We start from the raw sequence: 12,138 nt of genomic DNA on the forward strand, positions 1-12,138 counted from the left end.
CCCCCACCACCCCACCCACACCCACACCCCCACCCACCCACACACCCCACCAACCCACCCACCCACCCACACCCACACCCCCACCCACCCCACCCCACCCCCAACCCCACCACCCACCCACCACACCCCCACCCACCACCACCCAACCCCACCCCCACCCCCACCCACCCACCCCCCACCCACCACCCCCAACCCACACCCCCACCCACACCCCCCACACCACCCCACCCCACCCCCCCACCACCCACCCAACCCCCACCACCCCACCCCCACCCCACACCCACCACCCCACCCCCCACCCCCCACCACCACCCACCACCCCACCCACCCACCCACCACCCCCCACCCACCCACCCCCCACCACCCCCCACCACCCACCCCCCCCACCCACCCCACCCCCCCCACCACCCCCCCCCCACCCACCCACCCCACCCCCCACCCACCCCACCCCCCCACCCACCCACCCACCCACCACCACCCCCCCCCACCACCCACCCACCCACCCCCCACCCACCCCACCACACCCCCCCCACCCACCCACCCACCCCCCCAACCCACCCCCCACCCACCCACACCCCCCACCCACCCACACCCCCACCCACCCACCCACCACCCACCCACCCCCCACCCCCACCACCCCACCCACCCACCCCCACCCCCCACCCACCCACCCCACCACCCACCCCCCCACCCACACCCCCAACCACCCACCACCCCACCCCCACCCCACCCACCACCACCCACCACCCCCCAACCCACCCACCCCACCCCACCCACCCCCCCCCCCCCAACCCCCCACCACCCACCCACCCCCCACCACACCCCCACCACCCTCCCCCCCCCCACCCCACCCACCCTCCCCCCCCCTCCCACCCACCCTCCCTCACTCCCCCCCATCCCACCACCCTCACACCCCCCCACCCACCCACCACCCTCCCCCCACCCCACCCTCCACCCTCCCCCCATCCCTCCCACCCTCCCTCTCCCATCCCTCACCCTCCCTCCCTCCCACCCCTCCCACCCTCCCACCCCCCCATCCCTCCCCTCCCTCCCTCCCCCCCATCCCTCCTCCCTCCCTCCCTCCCACTCCCCACTCCCCCCTCCCTACCCTCTCCCCCCTCCTCTCCCCCTCCCTCTCCCCCTCCCTCTCCCTCTCCCCCTCCCTACCCTCTCCCCCCCTCCCTCCCTCTCCCCCCTCCCTATCCCTCTCCCCCCTCCCTCTCCCTCTCCCCCTCCCCCTCCCTCTCCCCCATCCCTCCCTCCCTCCCTCCCTCCCTCCCCCTCCCTCCCTCCCTCCCTCCCTCCTCCCTCCCCCCCATCCCTCCTCCCCCCATCCCTCCCTCCCCCATCCCTCCCTCCCCCCATCCCCTCCCTCCTTCCCCCCATCCCTCCCTCCCTCCCTCCCTCCCTCTCCCCATCCCTCCCTCTCCCCTCCCTCCCTCCCTCTCCCCTCCCTCCCTCCCCTCCCTCCCTCCCTCCCTCCCTCCCTCCCTCCCTCCCTCTCCCCCTCCCTCTCCCCCTCCCCTCCCCCTCCCTCTCCCCCTCCCCATCCCTCCCTCCCCTCCCTCTCCCCCCCCATCCCTCCCTCCCTCCCCCTCCCTCCTCCCTCCCCTCCCTCCCCCTCCCATCCCCTCCCTCCCCATCCCTCCCTCCCTCCCATCCCTCCCTCCCTCCCTCCCTCTCCCCATCCCTCCCTCCCTCCCTCCTCCCTCCCTCCCTCCCTCTCCCCATCCCTCCTCCCCCTCCCCTCCCTCCCATCCCTCCTCCCTCCCTCTCCCCATCCCTCCCTCTCCCCATCCCTCCCCTCCCTCCCCTCTCCCCCATCCCTCCCTCCCTCCCTCTCCCCATCCCTCCCTCCCTCCCTCTCCCCCATCCCTCCCTCCCTCCCTCTCCCCATCCCTCCCTCCCTCCCTCTCCCCATCCCTCCCTCCCTCCCTCTCCCCATCCCTCCCCCCTCCCCTCCCCCTCCCTCCCCTCCCTCCCTCCCTCCTCCCCCATCCCCATCCATCCCTCCCTCCCTCCCTCATCCCCTCCCCTCCATCCTCCCCTCTCCCCCATCCCCTCCCATCCCTCCCAGGCTCAGCTGACTCTCCCCGTTTCTGTCCCCACCAGGACTGCTCTACTCGCCGTCCCACGACCTGCCCGCCCCGCCGGGACAGCTCGCCATCGCCGCCGAGATGCACGTCTCCCCGGCCCGCAGGACCGCTGCCCGCCTCCTCCTCCTGCTGCTACTCTGCTCGTCCGTCAAGGTAGGAGGTTGTCACCCTCCCGGGGCCACCCACCGCACGGCACAACCAACCCTGCGCCGTTCCCGAAACTTGCTCCTGTTTGTTTGCGCTGTTTCAGGCAGAGTGTGCAGATGGGGATGGATAAAGCGCCGGTCCCAGGGCAGGGCAAAGAAGTGCAAAGCTGAGATGGCCCCAGATCAGGAGAGGGACAGCGCCCGATATGGTCCACTGACCACGGTACCCCCATGGGATGGAAGAGTCTGTGTCCATTCTGTGTGATCGGTCGTGTGTTATTTAGTGCGGTTACTCCCCGGGAGACGCACCTGCCCGCCCGCACCGTGGAGAGTCCCCTTCTCGCATTGCTGGTCATCCCCACCAGTCTGGGCTCGCCCCCCCACCAGTCTGGGCTCGCCCCCCCACCAGTCTGGGCTCGCCCCCCCACCAGTCTGGGCTCGCCCCCCCACCAGTCTGGGCTCGCCCCCCCACCAGTCTGGGCTCGCCCCCCCACCAGTCTGGGCTCGCCCCCCCACCAGTCTGGGCTCGCCCCCCCACCAGTCTGGGTTCACCCCCCCCACCAGTCTGGGCTCGCCCCCACCAGTCTGGGCTCGCCCCCCCACCAGTCTGGGCTCGCCCCCCCACCAGTCTGGGCTCGCCCCCCCACCAGTCTGGGCTCGCCCCCCAGTGTGGGCTCACCCCCCACCAGTTTGGGCTCGCCCCCCACCAGTTTGGGCTCGCCCCCCACCAGTCTGGGCTCGCCCCCCAGTGTGGGCTCACCCCCCACCAGTCTGGGCTCGCCCCCCACCAGTCTGGGCTCACCCCCCACCAGTCTGGGCTCGACCCCCACCAGTCTGGGCTCGACCCCCACCAGTCTGGGCTCGCCCCCCACCAGTCTGGGCTCGCCCCCCCACCAGTCTGGGCTCGCCCCCCCACCAGTCTGGGCTCGCCCCCCAGTGTGGGCTCACCCCCCACCAGTCTGGGCTCGCCCCCCACCAGTCTGGGCTCACCCCCCAGTGTGGGCTCACCCCCCACCAGTCTGGGCTCGCCCCCCACCAGTCTGGGCTCACCCCCCACCAGTCTGGGCTCGACCCCCACCAGTCAGGGCGCGCCCCCCACCAGTCTGGGCGCGCCCCCCACCAGTCTGGGCGCGCCCCCCACCAGTCTGGGCTCACCCCGCAGTGTGGCTTCTGTTTTCCAGCAATGTCCTGCTGTGGGCTGCAAGTGTTGAACCCGTCCGTCCATTAGCAATGTTCTAGCATTTCTCACTTCCACGCAGGGCGATGCCTGGCAGATCGATGCCTACCATCAGATTCAGGGGGTCGGGGCAATTATTGCACCTGTCTCCTCAGCGCGACACCGTCCCAACCCTATTAATCCGAGGCAACCTTTATTGGTAATGGTATCTCTGGTTTTCCTTATCCCGAACCAGTCTGAATAAGGGTGTCGACCCGAAACATCACCCATTCCTTCTCTCTCCAGAGATGCTGCCTGTCCCGCTGAGTTCCTCCAGCTTTTTGAGTCTATCTTCCGTTTGTTAGTATTGTCACGCGTACCGAAATGCAATGGAAAGTTTTTTTTGCATGCTATCTGGGCAAATCCTATAATTCGATACATGAATTGAATCAAGCCAAACACAAGTACGACAGGTTGAGCAAAGACAAATATACCAGAGTGCAGAATATAGTTTTAACCCGATTGTCACATAACAATTATGCAAAAAAAGTCCAGCATCTGCAATGAAGGTTGTTTGCAAGATTGGGACTACTCCCTAATTTATGGGAGGGCTGTTCAGTAGTTTGATAATAGAGGGGAAGAACTGAGGGTAAGAGACTGAGACCAGCGACTCTAAATCTCCTTGGCCACCTGCAGGCTGAGCCACTGATTGCACCGGTCCTCACCACATCCCCGACTATCAGCTCGCCGGGATTGTCGACCCAGCTAGATTCAATGGTATCTATGCCTAGTTACAGGCTGGAGTTGTCACCACTGCCAGTTCCCAGTGTTTCCTCTTGAGTGACTTCCTTGGCTCCTTCTGTTCTCCTGGTTAGCTCCGAACCAGGAATCTCAATACCGACACTGCTTGGTCCTGCTGTAGAATAATGTGTATTCTACCACTTATTATACATTCCCCACACCTTAGAAGACCCCTCCTGTCTATCCTTTGAAAATCCTAAAGCCTCTCCTAAATCTTCTGCTTCTCGGAATACAAGCTGGTTTTGGAAAATACTTCCTTTTAATTTAATCCTTGGGATGCAGAGAGCACTTCAGAGATCCAGCCTTACTTACGCTGTTCATTCATGTTAATGCCAGTGTTGGGGAGATGAGCCTGGGGGAGATTTTGCCCATATTCTACATTACACTTCTTTTGGGTCATGATGTGCTTCCAGAAAGACACAATTTTATTATTGATTCTGCGAGACATTAAGGTGAAGGAAACTTGGATAACAACATCCTTGAAAATGTGGTTATTTTTTTAACCCTTATATTTTCTGTGAATTTTCATAAAATGAAGTCTTCAATTTAGAAGGAGACCATTCAAGCCATTGCATCATGCTGGAAATGTTGATAATATATATATGAGACTTGAAAAAACACTTGAAATGTATTCTCACTGAATATATTTAAATAACTCAACCATATGTGCTGTTAGATGTTTTTAATATCTTGAGTGACCCATTGCAGGTGCATCAGTTAACACAATTTGAGGACTTTCTGAAAGCTCTCATCACACACATTCTTTGTCACATTGAACGGATGCAGCACCTGCTGAGATTGAGATTCACTGCTGTTGATCATGATCCAGCACATTAATAATTGGGTAAACTATACTCACAGACAATGTTTGAACCAGGTAGAAATGTTTGCCTCCATTGTTTTGCGACACTTAGTTCTTAGTAAACGCGACTGCCATGCAGATTTCATGGTTTAAAATGACCTTGTGCCCTTCTTTTTGTTCTATCGTCTGGCTCATTAACACACATTAACGGTCCATAGGTGTACAACAAAAGCTGTCTGAGTGTGTTTAATAGTCTATTCAGAATAGGTGAGAATGAGCTGATTAGCCAGTGTTCTTGCTTTATAGTTGGACATGGCTGCACGATGCTCAAATGTGGTTACTGTCAGCTGCCTTTGACAGCAGATATCGGGAATGTCCCTGCAGAACTACAAGAGTGTCACCAGTACAAAGGCTTAGATTGGCAACTTGTCACATCTGTTCCTGAACTTTCAAGATAATTTTGATAATTGAAGTTAGGTTTTTAAAAGTGAATTAAAGGTGATGGAATAAAACATTCAGTTTAGTGCACACAGAATATTTACATTATTTGATATCATATGTTAAAGTGTTTTCCAGTGACATAAAAACTTTTTTTTAACATGCATTTTGTATAGAGCGTAAGTAGCAGGAGTAGAACGTGCAACCTGTTATGTAGCTTTAAATCAGCTGTTCTTCTCTGCACTTGCCTCTCCCTCTATCCCACCTACCTGTCTGAAGGGTCTCGATCTGAAATGTCTCCCATTCCTTCTCTCCAGAGATGCTGCCTGTCCTGCTGAGTTACTCCAGCTTTTTGTGTCTCTCTTTGGTTTAAACCAGCATCTGTAGTTCCTTCCTACACATACCTCCCTTCCTCCCTCTCTCTTTGATGCATTTCCAGTTTCTTGCTCTAATGTTCCCATGTGGATCAGTGTCAATTTTAAATTGATAAATGGAAAGGTTTAGCACATTAAAGGTGCAGTATAAATGCAGATTTTTTCATGTTGTTTAGTTGAGTATGAATTTTAATGGAATGACAGTCTATAACATTTTGCCAAGGCCTAAGATTTGTTGACAAATGCAGAATGTCAATTGTGTTGGTCATTGCCAAGAATGTGTAGGCAGGTCACAAAGACAAATGAAAATACACCAAAAATGCTTTCTGACACTAAATAACAGGCACACCATTATTTCCACTTGGTTTAGTGACTTTAACATCTGATATTTTTTATCTTTTGATCTTTACTTAATAATGTGGCATTCATATAATTTTATATCCACTCATTTTGCTTCCAATTTTAACCTTAATTTATTGTTTTCCTCCCATCAAAATAGTATTGGGAATGTGGGTCCAAATTCTCACATTTATTTTAATTTAGTTTATAGACACAGCATGGAAACAGGCCATTCAATTGATGCTAGCTCTATGTTATCCCACGCTCACATCCACTCCCTACACGCTAAGGGAAATTTACAGAGGTCAATTAACCTACAAACTCGCACATCTTTGGGATGTTGGTGGAAACCAGAGCACCCAGACTAAACCCCTGCGGTCAAACTCCACACAGACAGTACCAGAGGTCATAATCGAACCTGAGTCTCTGGCACTGAGGCAGCAGCTCTGCCAGCTGTGCCACTGTGCTGCCATGTGGTCATATGTGGCTAAAAAGCCTTGGTTATTTGCCCCTTGAAACCTCTTCCTAAAACTGTTTGTTCATCGTGTTTGCCATTTCATTCTGTTTAAGTTTAGGTGAGCCTCCGGCTATAGTGAGAAGTGCTTTATTATCCATGTAGATAAAAGTTAGGAGACTGCAGTTTAGCAGACCTTCATCAACCATGGACTGAGGTAGATTTCTGAGGGGTGGGGTCAGGGTGCATGAGATCACAGCCTGTCATAAACTGCCTTTAGTTTGACATTCACAAATCACTTGTTTTTCAGAGTGGGAAATATGGCAAATTTCCTTTCTTCCTTCCAGCCTAGCCCAGCTGATGGGAAAAGGTTATCTGCTTGTTTAAATAAGACAGGGCAAAATTTTGGACATTGAATTCTACCTTTGTTGATGGAATCGTGTGCTGTCATTCCCATCAGCAGCATGGAAACAGGCGTTTTGGGTCAACTCGTCCTATGCCAACCAAAATGTGTTACTCAGCTAGAACCATCTGCCTGCACTTGCCCTACATCCCTCTGAACCTTTGTAATACACTTACCTGCCTTAACGTCTTTTAACATAAACATTGTAATTGTACCTGCCTCTACCACTTGCTCTGGCAGCCTGTTCCATATATTCACCACCCTTAGTGTGGAAAAACTTTAGCTCACAACCCTTTTATATATTTTCCCTCTCACCTTAATACTAGGCTCTCTAGTTTTAGTCTCCCCTATCCTGGGAAAAAGACTCTGCATATTCACATTGTCTGTACCCATCACATTTTATATGCCTCAGGAAGGTCACCCCTCAACCTCCTAAGCTTTAGGGATAAAAGTCCCAGCATATTCAATCTTCTGGAAGCCTTTACAACTAAATTAAATAATTAAAGAGCCACACCAGTCTGACCACACTCTGGTTTCACTCCTCCCATAGGAAAGAATGTAAAGGAGACTGAAAATCATGACCACCGGGTTTAAGCATTAACTTCTTCCCAACAACTATCACTTCACACTAACCTCAACTATGAGTCCCAGTTAGATGGCAGTAAGGTCTGACCAATTCTCTTTTTTCCACTGATAGCATGAGGAACTTCAGGCCTGCCATATAGCTGATTGTATTTGAAATGTGAACGAGGAGAGCATTGTGCGCAGCTTAAATGAAGAAGGGAGCAAGGAAAGGCCATTCAGTCCCTCAACTCTTGTCTCATTCCGATGGCAAAATGTACCTTAACTATGTTCACTGTCTTCCGTAAATTTCCGGAGAGTTTAGCCGTGGGGCTGTCTGTGGATTTGTCATTAAAATGTTGATAAATTAAGTATTCTAACTTCTTGGCCAGAGGACGTAGGGCAGATATTTTATAATGATCTGAAACTCTATAATCCGGAGCGAGGAGGGCATAGTCTCCAGGTAATGAGGTGGGCATGGAGATGCAAGAAAATGCAGATGCTGGAGTCTTGAGCAAAACACAAAGTGCTGGGGGAACTCAGCAGGTCTGGCAACTTCTGGGGAGGAAATGGACTGGTGGCGATTGGTTTGGGACCTTTAATCAGTCTGAAGAAGCATCCCAGCTCAAAATATCACCTGTCCATCCCCTCACCAAATGCTGCCTGGCCCATTGAGTTTACTTTTATTTTTGCTCAAGATGCTGACCATTTATAGTTCTGAAATGGGGAGAAATCTCTCTATGCTGAGGGTAATCAATGTTTGGAATGTTCTATCCTGGATAGCTGTGGTTGCAGTTATTATGTATTTTGCAAGCTGAAGTTGATAGCTTTTCTGAGAAATGGAATCCATAAGTTATGCATCAATTAGTAAAATGGACAAGGTGGAAGATTGGTCTGGTTTGTAACGAATGGTGGAAAAGACCTGCATTGTTAGTCCTGTTTAAGTTTCTTGAGCTTTTCTGCGATTTTCCCCTTTGTAATCAAGTGTGTGTGAATGGTACCGCTATCATTAATGCTTCTTTGTTCATGACTCCGCAATGGAGGATATTCTTTGGTGTTGCCCTATTAACTCCATCAATTCTAATTATCAGATTACATACCCATCAAATTTCTAATTTCAAAGGAATACAAGGCAACTTTATGTAACCAGCCCTCTTAATTTAACCCATGGGCTAAATGATCATTCTTGTGCATCAGAGCTTGCTCGTTCCAAGGTCAGGCTCCCTTTCCTGAGATGTGATGCCTGGGAACGCACTCCTCCTCCTATTCCATTCCTTTCAACATTCCATGAAGCTTTTTGATTAGATTTAATTTCATCACCTTGCAGCAATTACTTCACAGGCACCAGTATTCCTACGCAGTTACATCTGAGATTTTCGGAAATATACATTATAATTGGTCTCAGATCTGTAGTTGATGAATTTTCATCTAATTTTAAGTCATTTGCTGTAGCCCTGCTCATCGATATTTCTCTGTGCTACTTTTCAGTCGCCTGCAGCCATCTACACATTTTTTGGTGCTCCTTCACTGTGTAATCTTGTATCTTGAACAAGTTACTCTCTCTTCCTTCATTCAACGGGCAGGCATACACAGAGAGCAACTTCAAAGGTGTTCCTGCACTTGATAAATCTCAGGGCTGTTACTTTCATGGAACCGAGTTCCACTAAGAGGCAGGAACCTGCGCAGCTGTGAGGGGTGGGGATGGTGGTGACAAGATTAGGAATTATTTTTATTTATTAAAAGGACCAGAGAAAGAACATGCATCACTGTATGCTGAAGCTGCTCAACATCTCCTCATTATACTTGGCATAAAATATGTAGTTTATGTTTCTGTATAGGAGGCAGAAAATCGTAGTTCGTTTCAGTTTAGACTCTCCATATAATATTATCTAAGTCCATGTAATCTATATCACTAGTTATTTAATATCACCATAAGCAAGTTCTCTTAAATAGCAACCTGATTTTGTTGCACATAATGGATGATATAGGCAAACTCTTTGTAATCACTATACCTTCTGCATAAGAGGCAGCACAATATAATTTGCTAGCTGTTTGATACACTAGATCAAAAACATGCTGACAATATCGTGAGGAAGTCAGTTTGTACAATAATGCCACTGATAAGAAATGGTCATACAGTTCATGTCACGTCAGTAATTGAAAAGCAAATGAAAACAGATGCTGGAAATAAGACATAAAACTGAAACTGCTGAAAATGCTTGGCAATTCTGGCCACACAGATGCTATTTGACCTGCTCAACATTTACTGTTTTTATTTCATGCTGCATCATCCATGGCATGACTCTAGCCTACTGGGAAGCTATTGCATCTTCCAGTTGAACTAACTTTGCATGAAATTTTTCACGTTTAAGGAAAACCAGAACGGCACTATTGAATGTTTTGCCATTAAGGTGTATCTGCTGGGGACCGAGCTCCACAGCAAAAGCATTGACGTATCACCATAGACTGGATTCCTGTTGTATTCAACACCAGGTCATTGAGAGGTGAGAGAGGAGGTTGCTGGGGCCTTGGCAGAAACCTTTGTATCTTCTTTTTCCTCGGGTGAATTCCCAGAGGACTGGAGAATAGCCAATATCATTTCATTGTTAAAACGGCAATAGGGAAATACCAGGAAATTACAGGCTGATGAGCCATATGTCGATGGTAAGGAAATTAATGGAGAAGATTCATAGGGATAGCAATTACTCACATATGGAAAGGCATGGACTTATTAGGGACAGTCAATTTGGCTTTTTGCAGATCAGGTCATACCTGACAAACTTGGTTGAGTTTTAAGAGGATGTGATTGATGAAGATGATTCACGAAGGTAGAATTGTTCTTGGTGTCTACGTGGACTTTATTAAACCATTCAACTAGGTAAGATAATATGGTAAGGTAATCCAAAAGATTAAGGCACATGGGATCCATAGTGGTTTGGTAGATTTAATTCAGAAATGGCTTAACCACAGTGAGTCGTGATGTAGGAGTGTTACTCTGACCGGAGGCCTGTGTCCAGTGATATACCACAAGAAGCATTGCTCGAACCACTGCTTTGCACAAAAATTTAGGTGAGCTGGTTAGTAAGTTTGCAGAGGAAAACAAAAAATCGGTGGAGTTGTGGATAGTGAGGAAGCTTGACAAGAAATACAACAACAATTTAATCAGTTTGAATTATGTGCGAAGAAATGGCAGATGGAATTTAATTCACACCAATGTGAGGTGTTGCACTTTGGGAGATCAAATATAAGAGGAAAGTATACAGTAAATGGCAGGAACATGGAAACATTGACGTACAGAGGAATCTTGGGGTGTTTGACCATAGCTCTCTGAATGTGGCAACACAAGTAGAGAAGGCGGTAAAGCCGTATGGTATACTTGCCTTTGTCAGTTAGGGTATTGAGTATAAAAATTAACAAATAGCATTGAGTTTTTTTTCGTTTTGGTTAGAAATACAGCGTGGAAAGAGGCCCTTCGGCCTACTGGGTCCGCGCCGACCAGCAATCCCCGCACATTAACACTATCCTACACCCACTAGAGCCCATTTTTACATTTACCAAGCCAATTAACTGACAAACCTGTACATCTTTGGAGTGTGGGAGGAAACTGAAGATCTCCGAGAAAACCCATGCAGATCACGGGGAGAATGTACAAACTCCGTACAGATAGAACCCGTAGTTTGGATCAAACCCGGATCTCTGGCGCTGCATTCGCTGTAAGGCAGCAACTCTGCCGCTGTGCCACTGTGACAGCAGCTGTCTAAAATTTTGTTTAAGCCATGTTTGGAGTGTTGTGTGCAGTTCTGGTCAACATATTAGAGAAAGAATATGGAGGCTTTGGAGAAAGTGCAAAAGTGGTTAACTAGTATGTTGCCTGAATTAGAAAGAATGGGTTAACTTGCATTGTTTTCTCTGGGCAATCTGATATAAATACATAACATTATGAGAGCACGGATAGGGTAGATAATCAGAGGCTTTTCCCCAGGGTGGAAAGTCAAATACTCGAGCGCATAGATTTAAAGTGAATAGGGAAAATTTAAGATTTGCGAGGCAATTTATTTTACATAGCGGCACCTGGAATGTGCTGCCTAGGAAGTGCTGAAAGCAGATATGATAACACCATTTAAGAGGAATTTAGATAGGCACATGGACACGGATAGAAGGATATAGTCCATGTGTAGTTAGGTGGGATTACTTTAAATTTGCTTCAATGTTAGCATTGACATCATGGACTGGACCTGTTCAAATTCATGACCTTCGATGTATCTCTACTAATCTGGCTGGGGTCAGTCATGGAGTCATAGATTTATAGAGTTGTGCAGCATGGATGCAAACCACCAGCCCACCACATGTCAATCTTTTACCCATCTGTACTCAATCCATTTGCCCACATAAGGTCTGTGTCCTTCTACTGTACGTCATGCCTTTGTAAGTGCCTGCCTAAATATACGTTAAAAGTAATGATCGTGGTTATAATTATAATATGATTTGTTGATTATCTTGCAGGCATTCCATTCTGTCAGTGCAAAACTAATATAAAAATTCTTCCTTAAAAAGCAATAATTTCTGTA

The 12,138-nt window shown here is 50.0% G+C and overlaps 1 protein-coding gene across 1 annotated transcript in view; it reads left to right on the plus strand.

Moving 5' to 3' along the window:
• Window positions 1-2,137: 2,137 nt before the first annotated feature.
• LOC144589925 (ADAMTS-like protein 1) overlaps window positions 2,138-12,138 on the plus strand; it is a 431,785-nt gene continuing 421,784 nt past the window's right edge. Inside the window, exon 1 of the mRNA XM_078394882.1 lies at window positions 2,138-2,249. Coding sequence (XP_078251008.1) covers window positions 2,178-2,249 — 72 coding nt within the window. The 5' untranslated portion in view covers window positions 2,138-2,177. The remainder of the gene's footprint in view (window positions 2,250-12,138) is intronic.

This window comes from Rhinoraja longicauda, chromosome 3, assembly GCF_053455715.1.
Source record: "Rhinoraja longicauda isolate Sanriku21f chromosome 3, sRhiLon1.1, whole genome shotgun sequence".
NCBI classification, from domain to species: Eukaryota; Metazoa; Chordata; class Chondrichthyes; order Rajiformes; family Arhynchobatidae; genus Rhinoraja; species Rhinoraja longicauda.